General features: G+C 36.2%; 1 protein-coding gene, 1 long non-coding RNA gene and 1 pseudogene across 3 annotated transcripts; 1 reads left to right on the plus strand and 2 right to left on the minus strand.

Moving 5' to 3' along the window:
- The first annotated feature begins 211 nt into the window (after nucleotides 1-211).
- On the plus strand, nucleotides 212-1,871 carry LOC145560065 (alkane hydroxylase MAH1 pseudogene; annotated as a pseudogene).
- Nucleotides 1,872-4,698: 2,827 nt separating this feature from the next.
- LOC145560074 (putative uS5 assembly chaperone tsr401) lies at nucleotides 4,699-13,781 on the minus strand. Of its 2 annotated transcripts, none has more exons than XM_081621335.1 (9): nucleotides 12,963-13,781; nucleotides 12,793-12,872; nucleotides 12,476-12,576; nucleotides 12,287-12,370; nucleotides 12,120-12,205; nucleotides 11,759-12,030; nucleotides 9,811-10,051; nucleotides 9,144-9,348; nucleotides 4,699-5,122 (listed from the first exon to the last, which is right to left on the minus strand). In XM_081621335.1, the coding sequence occupies exons 3-9, from the start codon at nucleotides 12,566-12,568 to the stop codon at nucleotides 4,997-4,999; spliced, it is 1,107 nt and encodes a 368-aa protein (XP_081477461.1). In that variant the 5' UTR covers nucleotides 12,569-12,576; nucleotides 12,793-12,872; nucleotides 12,963-13,781; the 3' UTR covers nucleotides 4,699-4,996. The 2 variants fall into 2 exon arrangements, with proteins under 2 accessions (XP_081477461.1, XP_081477466.1); XM_081621340.1 differs by having other exon boundaries at nucleotides 12,793-12,869; nucleotides 12,963-13,060.
- A 5,626-nt stretch (nucleotides 13,782-19,407) lies between these two features.
- LOC145624438 (uncharacterized) lies at nucleotides 19,408-22,005 on the minus strand. The gene is made up of 2 exons (XR_014110427.1): nucleotides 21,667-22,005; nucleotides 19,408-19,606 (listed from the first exon to the last, which is right to left on the minus strand). It is a non-coding gene; the product is annotated as an uncharacterized LOC145624438 (long non-coding RNA).
- Between the last annotated feature and the right edge of the window lie 2,799 nt (nucleotides 22,006-24,804).

Genomic DNA, 24,804 nt, shown 5'->3' on the forward strand with positions numbered 1-24,804 from the left:
TAACCAAATGTAAATAACATTTAAACATTCAATTAAATTTTTCCACCTAAATAATAATACTTGCACGTTCAAGGAAAAGTCCCCTTCATCAAGCAAATAAATTTTGGACCCACCAACTTCATTAAATAAAGCCTGAAATTTCTAATTTAATGAAGTCCTTCTATAAATAGGGTTCATATTTTCTCAATTACTTGCATCCAATCACCAAAACATTGTCTTTTTTTACTTAAAAGAAAAAATCATCAAATGAGTTCAATCCAATATCCTGAAATTTTTCTTGCAATTGTATGTTTTTTTGTCACTTGTTTTTTGACAAGACATGGTATTCCATGGAATTGGCCAATTGTTGGAATGTTACCAAGTCTTTTAATTCACCTTAATAGGGTTCACCACCGTTGTGTTGATCTTTTGCAACAAACAAATTGCAACTTTCTACTCATAGGTCCATGGTTTACCAACATGGATGCCTTGATCACCGCCGATCCCGCCAATATACAATATATTATGAGCACCAACTTTACGAATTATCCGAAAGGAGAAGAATTCCTAAAGATATTCGATATCCTAGGGGATGGTATCTTTAATTCCGATGGGGAATTGTGGAAGTTTCAAAGGAAGATTACGCGGTCTTTAATTAATCATCGGAGGTTTATTCGATTTTTAGTTAAGGTTACTTATGATAAGGTACAAAATGGATTGGTTCCTATACTTCAACATGCATATAAAGATGGTCATGTTGTAGACTTGCAAGATGTGTTTCAAAGGCTTACCTTTGATTCTACATGCTTGCTAGTCACGGGCCATGACCCGGGTTGTTTATCACTCGAATTCCCGGATGTTCCCTTCTCGAAAGCCCTAGATGATGCGGAGGAAGCAATAGTCCATCGACATGTCCTCCCCGAAAACTTTTGGAAGTTACAAAAGTGGCTTGGATTAGGGCAAGCGGAGAAACTAAGCCGAGCTTGGAAAGTCCTTGATCACTTCATTGATTACATTATATCAATGAAGCGCCAAGAACAAAAGAGTGGGAAAATATCAGCCTTCAAGGGAGGAAACGAAGAAGAAGGCGTCGATCTCTTAACATCATTCCTAAGAGAAGAAGTCGAAACAAGTGCAATCGATATAACCGACGACAAGTTCCTAAGAGATACAATCCTAAACCTTATGCTAGCCGGACGTGACACAACTGGTTCCGCTCTTACGTGGTTCTTTTGGCTAATAACACAAAACCCTAAAGTCGAAAAAAAAGTAAGAGACGAACTAAAAAGCATGATTATACCAAAAGATCAAGCAAATCAATGGCATGTTTTCCAAATAGAAGAAACCAACAAGCTAACCTATCTTCATGCAGCAATATGCGAGTCATTACGATTATACCCTCCTGTACCATTCCAACACAAATCTCCAATCCAACCCGATACCCTACCAAGCGGCCACCACGTAACCCCAAAGACGAAAATATTGTTTTCTTTATACGCCATGGCGCGTATGAAGGGCATATGGGGCGAAGATTGTTTCAAGTTTAAGCCCGAGAGATGGATCACTAAGGAAGGCAAGATTAAGTACGAGCCACCTTATAAGTTCTTATCGTTCAATGCTGGTCCACGGACTTGTCTAGGGAAAGAAGTGGCTCTTACTCAAATGAAGATGGTTGGTGCAACTTTGATACATAACTATAAGTTTCATGTTGTTGATGGACACAATGCAGAACCAGATTTATCAGTTATTCTTCATATGAAGCATGGATTAAAGGTTAATGTTAGTAACAGATGGAGTATTGCTTGTAATTAGTCTTAGAATTTGGATGTTTTTATATTATTTTATTTTTATAATTATATATTATAATTTTTATTTATCTTTTTGTGAGTTGAAAATTATATGGGAAGCAATGTTATAAAGTTCAGTAAACAATTAATGCAAAAGATGTTAAAATTATGTAATATCAAGATTTTATGTAATATAGCATGTACTATTGTACTAAAGTGCTGCCAAAAAAAAAATGTACTATATGTATGAAATGTAGTATCAGAAATTAAGTTGCAACTATATATAAACCGTCGGACAAAAAATTATGTTTATTTACTACAGTATGATGAATCTTCCACTTCTTTTCTCAACTACTAACTGTCTAGATTTATACGGAGGAAGGAATTTTGACCAAGGGTGTGTTCTATGAATCTATCTACCACTTTTTCACTTATGTAGACGTACTTATGTAAACTTATTCAAACCTAGCTTAACTCTTCAAAACTGAACCTACTACAACTTATTTTAGTTACTACCTCCGTTTCTTATTATGTGCAACAAAGAAATATTTTATGTCTCACAAATAATACCCATTTGTTGCACATAATAAGAAACGGAGGTAGTATATTATAAGTTGAATAAACTTATCCAAACCTAGCTTAACTCGTCAAACCTGAACTAGTTCTTATTAGAACTTATTTTAGTTATAAGTTGAATAACCCTTATTAACCTCATCAAAAACTTGTTTTCTCTTAACTTGTAAGGTGCCTAAAAGAGCTTAGAATGGAAGGTTAGGAAAGGTTGTTGTGCTAGAGTCATAATCTGATTAGGGAACACTAGGTGTAAGATAGGGCCAATTCTGAATCAAGCAACGGTCATCAGCAAAATGCTCAACTAACCTCTAGGCTTCCTAGAATGGTGCATAAATCTGTGAACTGTCACTCTAGTAGTCAGATTATTTACTACTCAAGTGATGTTTCTTCTTCAAATTAAAGTACCAGTAGCATTCAAAGTTTGTAATTACTCCATAGCTCACTTTGTTATGTGGGGCTGTGCTTGCGCACAAGATTCAAGAATATTGCAAATGGAAAAAAGAAAATGAGTCCAGGTATCATCTAAGAATGTATTCCATATGTCTTTAAAAAAATTACCCACTTAAAAAATACGACACATTATAAATACTCCCTCTGTTACATATTACTCGCAACAAAAGAATATTTTATGTCTCACAAATAATACCCCTTTGTTGCGAGTAATTCGTAACGGATGTAGTAAAATAAGACAATAGAGGTAAGGCGGTCAATAGGCGAGGGTATATGAAAAAATGAGTCCAGATATCTTTTAAGAATGTAACCCCTTCGTCTTTAAAAAATCACTCCACTTAAAAAATACACATCATTGTTAATAAAATACTTGTAAGGCAACAGAGGTAAGGCGATCAAAAGGGTATATCAATGAGTATATTATATTTACTTCTTTAGTTCAATGTGTTATTCCATTTTGGATTTGGAGCTCATAGTATTGTAATTAAGGAGATTATTATCACAGTTCGGAAAGAAAAAAAAAAAAAGGTTATGAATCAATTTCCCAGATTCCCAGCACAAGAAGTTTCATATGAGGCGACGCGACTCCCTATGCCTGAGTGGCTACGTTTATACTTAAGAATTATACTTGGTGCAACTAAGTGTATTATTATCCTCATTTATAGCTATATCTAATGTGTTGTTCCGGATATTGTAAAGGTTAGTCTAGATCAAGACCATCAAGTCTTGGGCTTCAGACGCCCTACAGGCACGCTGACCCGCCCTGTGACAGCCTGCTACATTAAACCTCAGTTTAGCCTACTTTCCCTCAATAAGGACCACACTTTAAAGCTTTTTTGTTGATAGGCCTTCAAACTCATACTTTTTAATTTCTCTCCTAGTCCAGCCAATTTGTATCAAAATAGTAAAGACAAAATGATATCACAACATCAGTCCAAATTGTATAACTTCTAACTATTATAGTGAACATAGGCCCAAATCATGCCTTGCTCAAATTTTCCCTAGCTTAAATGCCCTCGGTTTGCTAATATGGACATAATGGTCAGCCTTGATGGTTGCCAATTAACTACATCATGGCATCCAACATTTAATCCCCAGAAAAATCTCAACTTTGAAAGATACTCCGTATTCTACATCTTGGGTTATAGATCTTCAACTGTGACGGAGATTTGTGGAGACAACACAGACTACTCAGTATTTTATAACAAGTTTAATGATTGTGCTTTCCACAATGAGGCTACACGGGGTAAGGTGGAACAAAGGCTAGACAGTATACAGTCAGATGCGTTACTGAGTATGTACGAGGTTCATGTTTCGAAGCTACCTGCATACTTGTTAGTTTTTACGGGCCATGATCAAGGTTTTACGAAGTAACAAGATCTAAGCAGCAAAATAAAAATATGAACTTCAGCAAACTAAGAAGGTAGTGTTGACCTCTTGATATCACACTTTGGTGCAAAGAAATTATACTTTAAGAAGAGTTACAAAAGCAAATTATAAAAGGAACAAAGTTTGCAAACGCGACCAACGTAATTTTCAAGTGAGATAAATGATGCCAGTGGAAGTTTTAAGACTAGATGGGTGCTGGAAGGGCTAAAGGCACATGGCTATGTCATATTTTGTATGTGATCTAAAGTGAGAGGAAAGTAAATAACTAGCCAAATAGTAAGCAAAAGGTATGCGATCAAATTCTGAGCTAACTTCAAGTGTTTCCTACTCGTGCCATTATTTTCGCCCTCTTTCATCAAATTGCTAACCTCCACAAGACCACAAGTTCATGTGTATATCATTAAGACACAAGGGTGGAAATGATGATGTAAATACTTATTCTCATCACTCTTTTTTAAGAATAACAATGTTGAAAAACATTGACAGATTTGAAAAAGAGTAGTTTCTAAGAATTGCCAAATTAGTTTAAAATAGTTTCTTCCCATATCCTAGTAAGTAGAAAAATAGAAGATATTTTCCTCAAAAAAAAGAAAAATAGAAGATAAATCCCTCAGAGATCAACTTCCAAGCAAGTACTAGTGCAGCTGTGACATTGCTTGATATGCATATTGCTAGGAGACAATAAAGAAAGACATTTGGGGTAAAAGGACTATGATCGCTGTTGATTGACAAACAACAATAACAAATGTACAAGTTCAGATTCCAAAACTATGAAAATAAAGAAATAGGGAAAAATGAGAAATAAAGTATACTATAAATTAAGAGAGATAACCTAGGTGAGACGATTCAGTCAAAGGCTTCTCAAATTGTGCTATAACAGTCTCCTCTGCCACAGTCCACCCATCCCAATTGGGCGTTGCAGAATCCACCTTCTGAAAGCAGCTCTGTGAATACCATACAGCATACACACCATAAGATCACTAGAATAAAACACTCCGAAGCTGGCAATGCATCTTGCAATTAGCAAAACAATAATAGAATTAACATAGAACTTGGAACTGTGTATGCACACACGGTGAGAAGGTTTTGCTGATGAACAAATCAAGCTATCCTAAATAAACTAGTAGCGGCCACAACAGGTCACTAGATAGCATAAGATGATGTTAGAAACACAGCTCAGTGACTACTCTAAGGGCATGCTTGGATTGGGGAAAATGAGTTGAGAGGGTAACAGTACTAACAGGAGACAAACAAAGGAAAATGAAATAGAGTAGAGATGAAGGTCCATGGGCTGAGAATCATGAGAGATTGTAGTAGGAGGGAGGAATGAGGGAAATTTAACCCCATTTTAGGGTTATTGTTACCCGATACCCACCATCCCTAAAATGGGGTTACAAGCTTCTCAACCATGGCTTATAATGCACTGGACACTATTCTGATTGAAATAATGAACAAGATGCTATGGCTCCTCCGCATCTCGCTGGAGTGAGGAAAACCCAAGTACATATCAAAGCAGAAGAAAAAATGACTGGTGGATAACTTCTCAGCTATGGCTTAGAGTGGACAAACGATGGTTTGCTTTAAACTTCCCTCTACATCTTACTTGTTTTGGATTAGTATAAAGGCGATGCATATTCATTCAATCCAGATTCTCAAAGAAACAAACTCTCTGCTCTTATAGAGGTAAGGCTTCATGCATTTCAGATGACCCACTTGTAATGGACTGAGTTCGGTCACCCAGTGATTTCAGATTTTAAACAGCAAATTAATAAAGGTGAAAGCTTTAAATTGATTAATAATAGTAAAAGGGTTACAAACGATAATTTAATAGCTTAAGGCTATCAATCTTCGAAAGTGAGTTTAGCTCACAACTCTCCAAAATGGCTTTAGGCCATAACTCTCTAAAGGGTTCATACCAAATTTCTGCCTGCCTTCATTCTACTCCTCTCTACCTATTTATACTAAGGACTATAAACCCTAATAAATTAACATATACTAGAATACCTAAACTACCCCTCCAGATTGATCTATTACAATACCGGCCCCCTAAACTTTCACCTTGTCCTCAAGGTGGATAATAGTCAGCATTCGATTTCCGGCCTTGGCAACTCTGACCACTGTTCCAGCTCTTGAATAGGCGAAAATTAAGAGCGGACTGCATTGAGGAATGTTGTTCCTTGTTGAGAGTTAGTACTCCCTCTAGGAGCCTAAACATAGCAGAAAAACGCAGCAGCTTGTCAAGGGAAGTAATTGGAATTAGGATGAAGTCAGTGGTAAAACAAGAAGTGTGCAATCTGGGAAGAAATGAAGTATAGCTTGGTATGTAGGCTTGTACTCGGAGCAGGTCAACAATTGTTTGAATGGAAGAAGTTGGGAGTTGGAGGGTGGGATAATCTGGGTTAAAGAATATGGTAAGATTGGACTTAGAAATATAGTCATAAATCTTGGGCCCAAACTTTTGTGCCTGAACTAAGATTAGGAAATAAAAAAGGATTGGCTTTAAAGATGGGTTTAGTTTATAAAGGGTGTTGGATGTTAAAAATGGTTGTGGGGTAGAGATGTTAGGCTTGGGAGCATGGAATGGGGTAGTGGGCCTTGTTGTGGTGAGCCCAATCAAGGGTCTGGCTTCATAAAAGAAATTGCTGCTAGACTCATTAGGGTATAGGAAGAAGATTGTAAACACGTTGCCCTTGAGCTTATCTCTGACACTTGTATTTGTTTTGTCTCCCAATACACAAATGACTATAATACCCTTAACAACATAATTTGAACTCATCTTCCAAGCTGAGAAGATATCATGTGGTCCAAGTCCAACTACTCCTATAGGGTCAACACTTTTATCAGCCCCTGCCATGTAATCAGCTCCCACATTTACAAGTCTACCCTTACTAGTACCTTCCACTATTGGCTTCCTCTCCAAGCCAAAGTATGACTCACCCAAATTTCCCAACAACTTTCCTTCGTCAGATTTTTGGAACTTACCAAATACCCACCACCCTTGGGATTCTCCACCTTCTGTCCCGCCACCTGCAGGGGACCCCAGCCCACTTTCGAACAAGCTACCACCACCTGTAAAACCACCAGAAAAATCACCGTTCTTCACTGTAACTCTACTTTGCAAGTTCGGACCACCTGCAGCCCTTTGTTTACTCGCCCAACGCAGACAACCCGAACCACCACCTGATCCACTTCCTTCGGTGCCGCCTCTCTCGAAAATCCCTCCAACAGTGTAAAAGTTACCGGCCAAATTATTTTGTTGCCCCTTACCGAAATCAACACCTGAGTTAATTTCTCTGGTCGGCTTACTCATGAACCCACCTGAACAGCTAATGCCGTTACCAGCCTTGTTCGCTTCGCTAAATCCTTCTCTGGCAGTCCTACCTGGACCACCGCCGGATCCACTAGCATCGGCACTGCCCTTCCCAAGAAATCTTCCTGACCAACCACCACAAAAGATACTAGCCTCGCTCACTCTAACACTATCAAAAACACCCCCAATTTCACGAGTTCCACCACCGAAGTCGCCACCCAAGCCACCTTCGAAAACGCTAACCCCACCACCCCGACCACCCGTCAACCCACCAGCGCGCCCATGAGGTACAGCACCAGACTCGCTTGCACCACATCTGCCCTTCATCCAGCCATCGCTTTCTCTTTTCAGGCCACCACTAGCGGTGGTCTTGCCACCACTCTCTACCTTTCCGGCTGAAACTCCTGCACCCAATTCGCCGGCGAAGCCACCTTGACCCCCACCGGTAAATCCATCTCCAATGTCACCAAGCCTTCCACTAGATTTGACGACTCCTCTAAAACCCTTATCTACACAATTTAACTCACCACCAAGGTTTGTCAAACCACCAAGGGCTACACCCCCAACAAAAAATCCATTTTCTTCTTCTGACATAGAGTGTACCTGCTCCTCCTCTATATCATCCACATTTTCGTCTTCTGATTTTGCTTGATGATCTTCTCCCTTCATCTCCATTGGGGAATTGACTTTGGTAGTGATTTTGTCCTCTACCTCCTTTGAGAATTCTTGAGATGGCGCCTTTGTTTCCTCTTCGATTGATGGTGTCGGAACTGGAGTTGGTTGCTCGTACCAGGGCGTTATAGATGACGAGCCGAAACGACTCGCCAACACTTTCTTCAGAATTCGCCATTCCCGTATTGGTAGCCACCTGTGCTCACTTTCAAACCACTCCAACGCTTCGCCGCTAAGCCCTATAATGGCAGCCTTCAATTTCACCTCCTCGTCTAATTGGAAAATTTGGAAAGTATCCTCTAGTTGAAGTACCCAATTATCCAGATTACTACCATTAAACTCAGAAATTTGAAGCTCACATCGGACTCTTCGTTCGTCATTCAGATCTGAAACACCACGCTCTCTCTTTCTGGAAATATATGCGTATCCCTCTTGGATCCAATTTTGCATAAGTTGTGATGCCTCTCTCTCAGCAATAACAAGCACCATTTTTTTTTTTTTTTTCAGTTTCGTAGTGGTGGTTTCCGACACCGAACAGCCAGGAACACCGCTCTAATACCAAGTGTAATGGACTGAGTTCGGTCACCCAGTGATTTCAGATTTTAAACAGCAAATTAATAAAGGTGAAAGCTTTAAATTGATTAATAATAGTAAAAGGGTTACAAACGATAATTTAATAGCTTAAGGCTATCAATCTTCGAAAGTGAGTTTAGCTCACAACTCTCCAAAATGGCTTTAGGCCATAACTCTCTAAAGGGTTCATACCAAATTTCTGCCTGCCTTCATTCTACTCCTCTCTACCTATTTATACTAAGGACTATAAACCCTAATAAATTAACATATACTAGAATACCTAAACTACCCCTCCAGATTGATCTATTACACCACTCAAATTGGAATGTTTTTTAAGGTGTATTTCTGCAGCAATTATATAGCAATGCTAAGAACAGAGAAAACAAAATTTACAGTATTAAAATTCTTACCTTTGAACATGTATATACAATAAGCGTCATCCAATTCCAATTCTCCAATAAATCTTTTTGTCCCCCAGTAGCTCCTCCTTGTAGAAAATATACTAACGGAGACATAAACTGCAACTCATGATGTCTTGGTTCACCGCAAAGGCCACATGTAGTAGGCTCAGTCACATCTCCACTAGCCAACAGTGGTTTTCCCCCAAAGGAATACCTACAACAAAGCACAGTCAGAAAACAACATTTACAAGAAAGAAAGGAAAGAAGAATAAAAGAGCAGTAATATGTAAGTAGTCAGCTAAATAACAATTTCACTAGATCTAGAACATAAAATCCTGCCACTAGCAAACTTTCTCAACACTCCCTCCCACACCCCCCCCCCCCACCCCACCCCCCCCCCCCCCCCCCCCAAAAAAAAAAAAAAAAAAAAAAAAATCACCACATACACACACTTGTCTTTGGGGACATGGGTGTGCATATAGTATAGCAAACTACGCACTATGAAGCTATAGCTTATGATGTTCCATTATCCTTTGTCCTCTGTAGAGTAGCTCAGCCAGGAATTTCTGAAAATTGAAATTAAGTATAGGCATCTATAATATACATTAATGTAAGATTGAGCCATTATTATTATCAAGATGAGATCAGTTCTCCACTTCTTTCTGTAAATTAATACCTGAAACATTGCTCGGGGCATTTGTCCAGTCTTTTCTTGAACTTCAGGTAGATCCTATCTGCATTTAAAGCTCGGTCATACTCATAGCCTTCCTCTTCCCAGGTTTCTTCCTGTATTGGATCAGTATTGTCCTCATAATCTTGTGCTTCCTTGACTGAAAGTGAAGAATAATTTGAACTAACAGCTGATGGATCCTGAGATGATTTATCCTCTTGACTGTAAATATAGAAGCAAGGCAGCACTGCAATCATTCCAATAATTATTCATCCTAACAAAATTAATTTGTAATGGCAGAAAAAAGTACAGAAAGAGTCGGAAACAGGAGTCCACAAAATCAAAAATGACAAAGCAAGGAAATAAGTAGAAAAGATAACAGAACTGTTAAAAGTAATCACAAAGTAAGACTTAGGCCATGTTTAGTTCACCTTATTTCAAGTCCTTATTACTTAATTTAGATCAAATCAGGAAAAAATTAGTTTGGAACATACTTTATCGTTTTATGTGCAATTTTTATCGCTAAATATTTTTAATTTTGCAATGAAAAAAATTATGAAAACTACATATATAAAATACACATTATTACGAATATAAAAAGACTCCACTTCTTTATAGATTAGCGTAAATGGAGTATAAAAGGACAAAAGGTCAAAGTTTGGTCAAATCACACCACAAATACGTTGGTACCTCTATCATGGACTCATGGATTTTAACTACCCTCAAGTCACTATGCATGAAACTAAAAAGAAAATGCATCACGAAAGAGTCTACTACTCCTTATAACTCCACTAACAAACCTTATCAAAAATGATCTAAAAGGGAAGCTGGACAGGACAATCTTTCCATAGTGTAGGGAAGTATGTGTCATAAACAGGAAACAGAAGGAAAAAAAAAAAAAAAAAAACCTACAAGAGTAGCAAAAATAATACGCGTTAGGTACGATACTCCATTTGTAATAGAAACTGCAGTCTATTGCTGCCATTATGTTTATTCATAACCACAGGACCTTCTAAATTAGGCAACCAGAGGAAATCTGAATAGAAATTTTAGGGTCATTGCTATCAGCCAATTACTTTGTAACTTCCATCCCCTTTTCCACCATCACTGCTATATCCATGCTCCACCCCTATTACAGGCAATAGCTTTTTTGGGTAAAAGTAAAGTCTTAAGACTGTAAACAATATGAAAACCTTGTCCCTAAACTCCTAGCCGAAAAACTGAAAAAGTGTTCAGCTTTTATGTGTTCATCGTTTAAGCAACTATCACCCTCTTTAGGAATGAAATTAAACATCCTTATACTACCAATTACTTAATTAGATTATCATTTTTTGAACTTTTGTTTTTATGAAGTTCTAACTGTAGCATTATAGACTAAATTAGGTATTCCAGAGTGGTTACAGGACAAGATATACCATCAAGTTCTAAAGAATTTGCACACTTTATAGTGAGCCAATATTTGACAACTTGTAGTTTTTTACCCAAGTGCATATGAAAGGTTAAGGAACCACCAAATGAGTCGACAAAATCCAACTCAGGCTCGAGTTCATTTTATATACATGTCAAACTACGCAAGAAATTAAACAAAGAACACGTGACAGCCATTGCTTAACCTATTGCTCGGTTATGAGACCAACGCTAATCCAGGTGGAAAGGAGGAGGTACAAATATTAGGTAAAACCCTAGTTGTGCTAATCAATATGTCGCTATCTGTCACGCAAGAAAGATTATATGCTAACAACTATTTGATGCTCGTAGACAGAGTTAAGAAGTTATTTCTGCCTTCAAGTGCCCTCTAAAAAAATATAGTTCAAGTTTCTCAGCATTAAGTTCAAATCACTCTACAGCTACTTAAAGTCGTAAAACAATATGTTACCTAAACATAATTCTGAGTTATGCATTCAAAACTCTAAAGACCTGATAGAGTTGTTCTCGAAAAAAGTGAAAATCTTACCAATAGTACCGGAGTCAACTTTTCTATGATCCGGCTTTAATGAAAGAGGTTTTGAATTAGTCTTGGTTTTTCTCTTTCCTTTTTGTTTAGTACGCTTTGAAGCTAGGCTTGCAGCTTCAAAAAGAGCCTTACTCAATTCCTCCAGGCTCATATCATCATCTGAATCCTTACTTTCAGAAGCTGAAGATGACACAATGGAAGGACCTGCTTCTGAGCCAACAAGTTCTGGTTCCCCACAGCTGCTAGGTTTCTGAACACGAATAGCACGCCAGCTATAAGGTCATCAAACTCGTGAGGAAACAAGCAATAGACCACTCAACTGTAACCAAAAACACTCAAAAAATTACAAACACGGAAATACCTTCCACACGGTGAATTCAGGCAGCCAAATACATATATCACACGCTCTTCAATCTTCAGAGCTGAATCATGAATTGGTGCATATACCTAAAATTTACAAAAATAACAATTATCTCGGTATCTCAGATGTTTAAAAGAACACACATTATCCATCTCTTAGATCAATACCTGTGAAATTAGGCACAATTTACTTTTACACGAACCACACTCGAGGAAATCCGTTCCTAACAATGACTCAGGGAAAGGCCAGTCCTACAACAGATGCAGTAAGATTAACTAATACTCCGTAATTCGTATTAAATCCAAAATTAAAGGGTGCCTAGCAATCGAAATTTTAGTGTAAGCAATAATTCTTACAGGATAACCTCCAATTTTTGTAGTATAATGATCAGCAATCTCTAGATTATCATCGGCCCAAGGTCCAGGTAAACCAAGTATCACCTCCTTCATTGCTTAATCTATCAGAAAGGTAAATATAGCAATCAAATACTTAATTTTAAAAATTTAAACTAGCATAAAAGCTATTAAACTAAATTCCCAAAAGATTATACTATAAACATTATAAATTATCACATAAACTCAATTCACAATAATATCTCATTTTATTAAAAACAAATGAATAAAATCTTGATTACGGCAAATCCCAGTAGAAGAACAATTCTTTCCATACTAACCTTTAAAGATTGAAGCAAAAATCTGCAAAGCAATAACCTTTTTTTGTATCTGTTTATTGATTGGTTTGCGTTTGCTACTGCTGTTGGATTCGAGATGAAGAATTAGAGAAAATAATTTTAAGTTGAGAATGAAAAAAAAAAGAGGGTTTAGGGTTTAACATTTGAGTTACCTGCTGCTGCTTTTCAAGTTTCCTCCTTTAGGCTACATACAGACTTCTTCTTCTTCCTTAATTTGGGTGTATTTCTTTCGGAAAAAAATACAAGCTTGTAATTTGATGGAAATTTTGACTTTTTTTTTTTTTTTTACTTTTTATCGTCTAAATTTTTATTTTGTTACTCATCAAAGTTAAAAATTATAGATTTTAGCAACACTTAACGAAATCTGTTAGGCTTCTATTAAGTGGGACAATTATCTCATTATTTAAAAAAAAAAAAAAAAATCCTATATCCTGGCCACCCCCCTCCTCGTCAGACACCTCCCCTTGCCTGTCAGCCACCCTTCCCCCAATCGAAAAACGATCCCTTTCCCCACCAAAAAACCAACACCCTTAAACCTAAACGGGTTTTAGGGTTTCGATTACCTATTTCCGGTGAGGTGTCGGTTTTTGGGTGGGGAAAAGGGGTCGATTCAAGGGGGAAGGGGAGAGGGTCGTTTTCTGGTTAGAGGAAAGGGGAGGGTGATGTCGAGGTGGGGGCAACCGAAAGTAGGAAAGGAGAGGGTGGTGGGCAGAATTGGTGGGGGAATGGGAGGGGTTGGGGTTGCTAGCGCTGAGGCCCGAGGGATTGTTTGCACCGACAACCGGCACTAAGAGGGGTGGCTGACATGGAGGGGGTCGGTGGCCGGCGAGAGGGGAGCGGTTGGGATTTTTTTTTTAAGTTTTTAAATTTTTTAATAAATTAAATCATTAAATAATAAAATAATGGGCCCCACTTAACAAAACCGTAACGGATTTTGTTAAGTGATACCAAAATCTTTTTTTTTTTTTATAACTTTGATGAGTACCAAAATAAGATAAAATTTTAGATGGATACCAAAAATCAATATGGGTCATTTTCAAGGTACCAAAAGTCAAAATTTTCAAGGTAACAAAATTTTAGATGGATTTTGTTAAGTGATACCAAAATCTTTTTTTTTTTTTTTTATAACTTTAATGAGTACCAAAATAAGATAAAATTTTAGATGGATACCAAAAATCAATATGGGTCATTTTCAAGGTACTAAAAGTCAAAATTTTCTAATTTAATGGCCTGATTTTGCATCGTTTTGGGTATGATACCCTAGAGATAAATAAATTATATTTTGTATAACCACTAATTTACTTAACAAATGAAAGAAATATATAGTGTTACATGAAATTAAAACACAAATTAAAGTTGGTTGGAAATCGTAAATGCATTACCTTTATGTGTTGGAGGTTACGGGGGTTCGAATCTAGCTATACTTGAAGAGTGTCACCGTTCCTTTGAAAGGAACACCTTCTAAGTTTTAATGTATACATAGTAGTATAGATTTGGTAGCAAAAGATATCTGCGTCTATCTGTATAAATAAAAGGAAAAATGGTAAATAATAATCCCAACTTTGCTCCATTTTCTTTTAATAATCCCAACTTTTATTATTTCCAGGTGTGGCCCAATCCCCGTTAGGATTTTATATTAACACTACAGATATTATTGGTCAAAATTTTATATCGGCACATATATAAAGCTTTAATGGGACACTTAAAAAGACGAAGGGAGAATTAAACTCGTGGGTTAACAGAAGTCGGGTAAGGAATTACGTGACAAGGCAGTATACATTTTTTTTTTAATGTGAAACAGTCTCTCAATGAGGGCTGTGATAATCGATGATTTTCGGTGCCGCCCATGGTAGTTGGCTTCATAGTTTAATTAAGTGGTTTATTATGCCAATTCCTTTTTAAGCTTTCCTTGATTCCTTTCTTTCCTCTTTTCATTGTTGGGTTTTGCCGTCCTAAAACCTATTTTATTCTTGCACAATCTAATATCTTTCATTTTCTTTTTTAAAGAAACTTTAATATCTTTCATATTTTGTCATACAACAATAATGCTCGTACTAAACTACAAAACTATTCTGTCACTATTAGAACAACAATGCCCAGATTGTCCACTCCTCCACAGCCTAACTATTAAATAAAAAATTGGTGTGATTTATATAATATTTAATTCTGTTATTTTTCAAATAATTATTTAAATATATTGATAAAAAGTTGTATGATAAAAATCTTGATAATCTAACATATGCGTAGTTTTATTTAGGAAAAATTGTAAATAATAATTTCAACTTTGCTCCATTAACTTTTAATATTCCTAACTTTGAATTATTCCGGATTAATCCCAACTTTAGGGTATGTTTACTTTTTTCAATTCCAAACCGGTCAACAAAAGTCAATGACCTATTATATATATCAGGTCACTTGACACGTGTTAAGTCTTGATTGCTCCAAAATAAAAATAAAATAAAATAGAAAAACAAACCAGCCTTTCCTTCTACCACCGACATACCTTAATCCCCACCACCACTGCCCAGCCCAACGCCCCTCCCTCGCCGGACCATCGCGTTTCCCCACATTTGCGTCATCATTTCCCTTGCAATCCGCCGACGCCTGTATCGAACTCTTTCTGATCCTGTTGCTCGAACTCTTTGCGACTTATCGTTAGGGTTTGAAATTGGGGGCTGTGAGGATTGGGCCCCACTTGAAAATGACCCAACCTGATTATAACCCGCAAATTATTGACTTGAATCGAACCCGACTTAAACCCGAGACTGACTCGACTTTAAAATGACTCGATTTGATTATAACCCGCAAATTATTGACATGAATCGAACCCGAATTGAACCCGAGACTGACCCGACTTCAAAATGACCCAACCTGATTATAACCCGCAAATTATTGACTTGAACCGAACCCGACTCAAACTTGAAAATGACCCGACTTGATTTTAACCCGTAAATTATTGACTTGAACCGAACCCGATTCGAACCCGAGAACTACCCTAACCCGTGAAAACCCGAATTAAACCCGACCTATTGTTCACCCGACCCAAATGTAACCTGACCTGTTATTAACCCGACCCAAACCCGATAAGAAGTATGACCCGACGTGACCAGACTCAAGCATTACCCAACCCAAACCCGACCCGCATAGGTTATGGAATTAATCCGAATTGACCCAACCCAAGTTGACCCGACCCACTCTTATCGACCTAAACCCGACGACCTGTTTATCCGAGTTGACATCTCTATCCGAAACCTCCAAAATTTCTCAAAAAACGTGGATATTAGCCTTCAATTTTGGAATTTTTTGACTTTTTCTCACTCGAAAATAAAAATTGCCGAAATGTTTACCGTGGTCCCTAATATCCTTCGAGACTCCAATTGGTTGGGTGCAACCATCCAATTTGCCTTTAAACGACCAATTTACCATTTTACAACTTGCACCGATTTCATTACCCAAGCCCACCACGAACATTTATGACAACATATAATGATCATATATGGTTCCAAATGGCATTATATGTCCCAAGATGTATCCCCTAAAATCTCAATGCTTTTCGACACCGGGCCCCGAAACAATCGAAATTTCTCAAAAAGAGTGGATATTTGCCTTGAATTTTGGAATTTTTTTGACTTTTTTTCGCCCGGATATATGAAAATTGCCGATATGTTTACCATGGTACCCGATGCCCTCCGGGAATCCAATTGGGTGGGTGGAACCATCCAATTTGCCTTTAAACGATCAATTTACCGGTTTACAACTTGCACTGATTTCATTAATTCAAGCCTACTACGAACATTTATGACAACAAATAATGATCATATATGGTTCCAAACGACATTATATGAACCCGAGATATATTCCCTAGAGTTTCAAAACTCTTCGCAACCGGACCCCGAAGACTCCAAAAAAATCTCAAAAGGCGTGGAAAATAGCCTTCAATTTTTGAATTTTTTGACTTTTTTGCCATTAAAAAATTGCCGAAATATTAACTATGGTCTTTAATACCCTCCGAGAGTTCAATTAGGTGGGTGGAACCATCCAATTTGCCTTTAAACAACCAATTTACCGGTTTACAACTTGCGCCAATTTCATTAACTAAAGCCTACCACATACAAACATTTATAACAACATATAATAATCATATATGGTTTCAAACGAAATTATTTGAACCCGAGATGTATCCCCTAAAATCTAAAGGCTTTTCGACACCGGGCTCCGAAACCTCCAAAAATTCTCAAAAAGCGTAGATATTAGCCTTCAATTTTGGAATTTTTTTTACTTTTTATTGCCCAGATATAAAAATTGCCGAAATTTTTACCGTGGTCCCTAATACCCTCGGGAGTCCAATTGGGTGGGTGGAACCACCCTGCTATTTGCCTTTAAACGGCCAATTTACCGGTTTACAACTTGCACCGATTTAATCAACTCAAGCCTACTACGAACATTTATGACAACATATAATGATCATATATGGTTCCAAATGGCATTATATATGACCCCGAGATGTATCCCCTAAAATCTCAAAACTTTTTGACAACAGGCCTTGAAACATCCAAAATTTCTCAAAAAGCATGGATTTCAATTTTTGAATTTTTTGACTTTTTTTTCACCCGGAAATAAAAATTGTCGAAATGTTTACCATGGTACCTTATACCCTCCGGAAGTCCAATTGGGTGGGTGGAACCATCCAATTTGCCTTTAAACGACCAAATTACCGGTTCACAACTTGCACCGATTTGATTAAATCAATCCTACCACGAACATTTATGACAACAAATAATGATCATATATGGTTCAAAACGGCATTATATGACCTCGAGATATATCCCCTAAAATTTTAAGACTTTTCGACACCGGACCCCGAAACCTCCGAAATTTCTCAAAAAGTGTGGATATTAGTCTTCAATTTTGCAATTTTTTGAATTTTTTTTCGCCCAAAAATATAAATTGCCGAAATATTTATCATGGTCCCTAATACCCTCTAGGAGTCCAATTGGGTGGGTGGAACCATCTAATTTGCCTTTAAACGGCTATTTTACCGATTTACATTTTTCATCGATTTCATTAACTCAATCCTGCCACGAACATTTATGACAACATATATATAATGATCATGTATAGTTCCAAACGACATTATATGACCCCGAGATGTATCTCCTAAAATCTCAAGCCTTTTAGACACCGGGCCCCGAAACATCCATAATTTCTCAAAAAGTGTGGATATTAGACTTCAATTCGGAATTTTTTGACTTATTTTTGCCCGTAAATAAAAATTGCCGAAATATTTACCATGGCCCCAATACCTTCTGGGAGTCCAATTGGGTGGGTGAAATCATCCAATTTGCTTTTAAACGACCAATTTACCGGTTTACATCTAGCACCGATTTCATTAACTCAAGCTTACCACGAACATTTATGACAACATATAATGATCATATATGGTTCCAAACGACATTATATGACCCTGAGGTTTATCCCCTAGTATCTCAAGCCTTTTCGACACGGGCTTCGAAACCTTCAAAATTTCTCAAAAAACGTGGATATTAGCCTTCAATTTTGGAATTTTTTAATTTTTTTCGCCTGTAAATAGAAATTACCGAAAGGTTTACCATGGTTCTTAATACCCTCCGAGAGTTCAATTGGTTGGGTGGAACCATCCAATTTGCCTTTAAACGCCCAATTTGCCAGTTTACAACTTGCATCGTTTTCATTATCTCAAGCCTACCACGAACATTTATGACAACATATAATGATCATATATGGTTCCAAACGACATTTTATGACCCCGGGATGTATTCCCTAAGATCTCAAGTATTTTCGACACCGGGTCTCGAAACCTCCAAAATTTCTCAAAAAACGTGGATATTAACCTTAAATTTTGGGTTTTTTTGTCTTTTTTTTCGCTCGTAATTAAAAATTGGCGAAATGTTTATCATGGTCCCTAATACCCTCCGTGAGTCCAATTAGGTGGGTGGAACAATCCAATTTGCCTTTAAATGACAAATTTACCGATTTACAACTTGCACTGATTTCATTAACTCAAGCCTACTGTGAACATTTATGACAACATATAATGATCATTTATGGTTTAAAACAATATTATATGACCCTGAGATATATCCTCTAAAATCTCAAACCTTTTCGACACCGGGCCCCGAAACCTCAAAAAATTCTCAAAAAGCGTGGATATTAGCCTTTAATTTTGGATTTTTTTTTTACTTTTTTCGCCCAAAAATAAAAATTGCCGAAATTTTTACCATAGTCCCTAATACCCTGCGATAGTCCAATTGGGTGGGTGGAATCATCCAATTTGCCTTTAAACGACCAACTTACCGGTTAACAACTTGTACCGATTTCATTAACTCAAGCCTACCACGAACATTTATGACAACAAATAATTATCATATATGTGTAGGGAATATTTTAAGCATTCCACACTTGAGCCCCACTGTGGATCATACACTTAAGCATGATGGCGTCCAAAGGGAAGGAAGCTAGAGTAAATGTAACATCCCGTCTAAAATAGAAGGTGAGACGTTAGCGGAAATAACGTCAAGACGGAATGTCACTCTAAGGGTTACTAAAAAATAAACAAAATAAATAAATAACTGAAACAAAAATTATGAAGAGAAAGAAATCTCAAATGATCAAAGAAAACCTTTAACGAGGCAGAACAACCTCAAATTCAACTACCTCATAAAGAGAGCTAAAGACATCAAAGAATAATCGATAAAAGTACTTGGGGACAACCTAAACACTCTGCTCTCAGCCCAGACTCAACAACGCTACCTTTCACCTGCAAATAACATTTAGGTTCCACAATCAGTGGGGAGTAACTAGCAGTTCTCCCAAAACTTGTAGAAACACAAAGCTAAGCATAGAGTAAAGCATAGAAGCATACATAAAAAATAATACAACATATAGACAAGATAAACAACTACTTCACAATACACTCAAGATAAACATGATAAGATACATAGATAGGCAAAACATGCAACATGATTACAATACAATACAACACAAACATGTATATTAAACAAAATGAATATATTACCACATGATTATAGAGTAAGAATAAATAGCACCCAAAGCATAAGCAATAAACTCATAAAAACAATAATTAACACTTCTAAAGGTTCTTTAAAGAGATTTAGAAAATTCTTGACTTGACTTAAGAAGACCTTCTCAAAAGCGTAATAATATTAAAATAGAGAATTTTAACTTTTCGAAAACTGATCCATAGTGAGGTAAGCATATAAAATATGAACGCTGGTGAATTCCGCAGCCCACCATCAAAGGTTTGTCAGGGCGAACCTACAGACGATTCCGCAGTTCCGTCTACGTCTGAGAATGGCCAAACTCCCAGTTTTCCTACTCGAATTCCGCAGCCCGAGTAGTTCCGGACGACAACAATTAACCTAGAAAATTACATCTCGAATTCCACAGCCCAAGATGTTGGCATGTTCCAACCATTGAATTCCGCAGCCCAATGGTTGTCTTACACTCACGAATCATATAAAACGGTAAAAATAATTCTTCAAATTCATCGAAACACATTTTAGGGATCATCAACCCTAATTTAAAAATATTGCAGGTCTTTACTTCTAAGACCAAAATTCAATATAAATCCTTCAAAAGAGTTTAACTTTGAAATTCTTCAAAATATACAAAAATCATTTATATAGCCAACAAGGTGTCACTCTCATTGTCTGGATTTGGGTACGAAGCTAATTATGGTAAAATATCACAATACACTCCGTACACAACCCTTGGCGAAGTGGTGCTAAAAACAGTGTTATTCTACTTTAAAGCACAACGACGTCGACATTTTATTAATAACATAAAATGGCAGCAACTATAGTACTTCGAACACTTCATAAACACACTCAAATCATGTCAAAATATGATGAATTAAGACTATGACATATTAATCCACATATTAGTCAATATATACATACAAGATAAGCTTTAATTCATGACTATAACATGTTAAAAACAAGATGACAATGCAACAACCCCTAATTAGAATTACAGCAACATAATCACATGTTTAGACCACTTAAAAGCCATCTAAACTCAAATTTAAACCTATCCCATTATCATACAGCATCATAAGACATACTAGGACATAATAGGCATGAATTTAAGTATGATCACCTGGAAACCAAACATGTAAAACCACCCTGACCACACGCATGAGAAAAATACTTCCAACTTGTGTTTACACATACTAATTCATGTTTGAGATTGTTTAATCATGCCAATAGCCAAAGTAAACCCAAGTACATAAAGTTCATGAGATACCCACTATTCTTCATCATGAGTTAAGCAAGGAAGCAAAGCAAAAACCTTCTAAAATTGGTCACTAAACTCACGACATACACAAGCTGGCAGCAGCACAGTACACTGAAAATTAGGCACAAAAACCACACTAAACTTGCCAAAAAGATGACATACTTATTTAGGGATATACCTAACATGATTCTATGCCATTTTAGGCACAGAAACAAACTAAATCAAGGCAAAATAAGGATGTAAACCCACTGCACATCTACAGCAATTACAACAGCATATTCGTGAACATTAGAGTACATATTATGCTTGAAAACCCCTAGAAAACACAACAATAATTAATGGTACCAAACCTCAATACATAGACTACTTCTACTCATGATAATCTAGCATAAAAAACCAGAAATAAACAAGAATGTAATACACCCATTCCTCACGCATAAAACAGCAAACGAACATAAGATGAACTACAACAATTTTTAATCTAACCAATTAACTCTAACTTGCACCTAGCCTTAACCTATACTAGACATGAGTTCTAAAGATTGGAATAGTGCTAGTTACCTTGAATGGAGAGCATGAAAAATCAGATTAGAATAGAGGAAAAGATCGTAATTTGAATCCGCCCGAGCCGCTTCAAAGTTACGCCTCTTGCTAGCCTTGATCGATGAGGTTCTATGGTGTTTGAGTGCTTGAATAAGAGGGTAAAATACAGCATCAATGACCCACGACTATCCCTTGATAATTACCAGAAGATAAGGGAAATTGAGAGGAGAAAAGTGTTGTGATGGTGCAGCAACCTCACGCACAAGAAGCGTTGTTTTTGTATGTGAATGGTAGGGAATATCAAGTGGTTTTGGACAGCATTTAATTGGTGATTGAATGGGATTGATTGTGGGTGTAAATGGGTGGTTACTATGGTGAAAATAATGGACAGTAACAGGCCCTCGTATAGCCGTGAGAAATAGAAGAAGATGGGCTCAAGCAACACATGTGATTAGAAAGCAAAGCCCTATATTAAGGATGTTAATTGGATTAGTTTAAGAGGGTTAACTAAGGAGTAAAATGGGCTTAAGGAGGGAAAATAAAGAAGGGTATACAACTATACAAGCCCTATTGAACGGTTCATTACTAGTTCAAATTCTATTCCGAGCTAATCCTAGTTGGCCCAAAACTAGACTAGGGAACTAATGTAACATGAGGCGATTTGAAACGCGTTTGAAAACGATAATAAAGATTATATCATCGATATCACAATAATAATATCAATAATAATAATGAAAATAATAACTTAAATCACAATACAATATATATATATATATATATATATATATATATATATATATATATATATATATATATATATATATATATATATATATATATATATATATATATATATATATATATAAAGTTTATAAGTACTGAAAAGCGACATAAAAGACGAAATGTGAAATCAGTAATATTATTCATTTATAATGACCTGATTAATAAAAAGACATTATAATGATTTTTATAAATAAAAGAATTAAAGAATACTTTATAAACAATACCAATTTGATAAACGAGTTGACGGAAATCACCCAATATAACTTTATTTATCTTTATTGATACGATTGCACGTAAAACGTTTTTAAAACTCCAAAATCATTTTATACCTATTAGATTGGTACTTCAGTCAAGGAATCACCCATGATGACCCGTATCAATCGCAATAGGTTAAATATCAAAATTATATATAATTTAGTATCATTTACTGAATTAATGCTTAAGCTAAAGGAATCATCCTTTAAGGCTAATATCAATTCAGACAAGTCAAATACAATTCGAAATGATTAAAACTCAAATATAGAACCTTTTTAAATAATAACTTTCAAACGTTCTGTCAAAATACTATAATTAGGGTCTAAGAAGGTTGGGATGACCTTTAAAACAAAGAACAGTCTTAATAATTAAATTAACATTTCAATTTAGAAATTGAGATTAAAATTAGAAATTAGGCTTTATGGGTTGAAACACACATAAAGTAATGGTTTGAAAATACGGGGCGTTACAGTAAAAGAGTCGCCAACAACTTTTAGGAACTTGTAAACCGTTCACAGGGTGAAGGTTACACCCCTTCACGATCCATGAGATCGCTAACTCCCTAGTGGTCTGGAACCATGACTGGATATTCGGGGATGAAGGAACTAATCTAACCTAAAAAATATTGAACCTGCCTAAAAAATAGGCCTCTACTTTATTCTTTTCATATTCATGTGCGCTTTCTGACTAACATACAATCAATAGGTTAACCTTAAACCCTTTTATCTATGTTGGTTGAATATTAATATACAAACAAGACTATTGTTGGCTATCACTTGAATTATAATCATATTAGCCTAAACAAGATTATTAATTATCTTATTAAGCGTGATTACAAGTACAAATTCCCTTTAAACATTCATAAAAGGCGTGATCAAGCAATAATAATAATAAATATCAAGCAACATAATAACAATCATCATCATAATAATAATCTCAATAAAACATAATAATAATAGTAAGATCATAGGCATGATACTAACAATATTAATAACAAATCATAACATGTCACTAAACAATAAAGATTAAATCTTTATTCCTAACATGATAATAACATGATAGAAGAAAGAAATAGGAAGCATCATAGAAACATACGTGATATTAGAAAAATTAATTAGTTAATACCCTAAACATTATAATAGGAATCATGAAGACATCCTAATATGATAATAGGAATTAAAATAATCAAAGCATGTTTCTATATCAAAAGAATAATTAAAGTAATTAAATTACTTACTTGGATGCCTAGTATCTCTTTCTACTAACAAAATACACGCGTTAGTAACTTTAAGGAAAATATTAAATTAAATAATTGAAATAGGGATTTGGGACCAAACCCTCAGAAATTATCAACCTTTCACGTCTAGGGGTGAAGACAACTTCGAACATGGCTAGGTGTGTCTAGAACTAATGTATATGGAATTTTGTGAGAGGGAAGATTTAGAAAATAGTATAAAGAGAGAGCTTAAGAGAGGGAAGAAAATAGATGATGGTTGTGAATGATGATTGTAAATGAAAAATGGGGAGATACCACCCCTATTTATAGAAAAAACTAGGCCGGAAACAAATCAAGTCCTACTCGGAATAAAATACCTCTTGTCAGTGACAGGAGTTAGCCAGACGACAGGCTTAACGCCAGGCGACAACTGTTAGCGCCAGGCAACAACCTTGTCGTCTTAAGTTAAGCTAAGTCAGAAATCAAACTCGCTTTCCACGCGGAACCCTCTTCTTAATACGGTTAAGCAGATAATTCCGCATTGATCAGATTAAAATCATTTTTGTGACAAATCACTTATTTTATTCAAAATAAAACTCTTTAAAATATAATTATTAATCCTAATCTTATTAGAATTAAAAAGGACCTTCTAGATATTCTAGAAGATTTAAATCAATCCTAATAACTTTAGGAATAATAATTAATAGACCCTCCTCTAAATCATTGGGCCACATATCAAAATTCATTTCGGGCCAATTTAATTTAATCCATAACTTCCTCATTATTCATCGGAATTAGGCTTATAATATATCGTTGGAAAGTTTTTTTCGAGCCCAATCCTACTACACTATTTATTGGACCTTTATCATAGACCAAACTAAATTGGACTATCTATTTTCATA

The sequence above is a fragment of the Chenopodium album genome, chromosome 1 (assembly GCF_948465745.1).
Source record: "Chenopodium album chromosome 1, dcCheAlbu1.1, whole genome shotgun sequence".
NCBI lineage: Eukaryota > Viridiplantae > Streptophyta > Magnoliopsida > Caryophyllales > Amaranthaceae > Chenopodium > Chenopodium album.

What these genes read in the sequence shown, in the direction of transcription:
- LOC145560074 (XM_081621335.1), bottom strand. Translation starts at nt 12,568, where the DNA reads ATGAAGGAGGTGATACTTGGTTTACCTGGACCTTGGGCCGATGATAAT. An exon ending in CAAAAATTGGAGGTTATCCT is followed by an intron (nt 12,371 to 12,475) that starts GTAAGAATTATT and finishes CATCTGTTGTAG; the next exon opens with GACTGGCCTTTCCCTGAGTC. An exon ending in AGTTGACTCCGGTACTATTG is followed by an intron (nt 10,052 to 11,758) that starts GTAAGATTTTCA and finishes GAATGATTGCAG; the next exon opens with TGCTGCCTTGCTTCTATATT.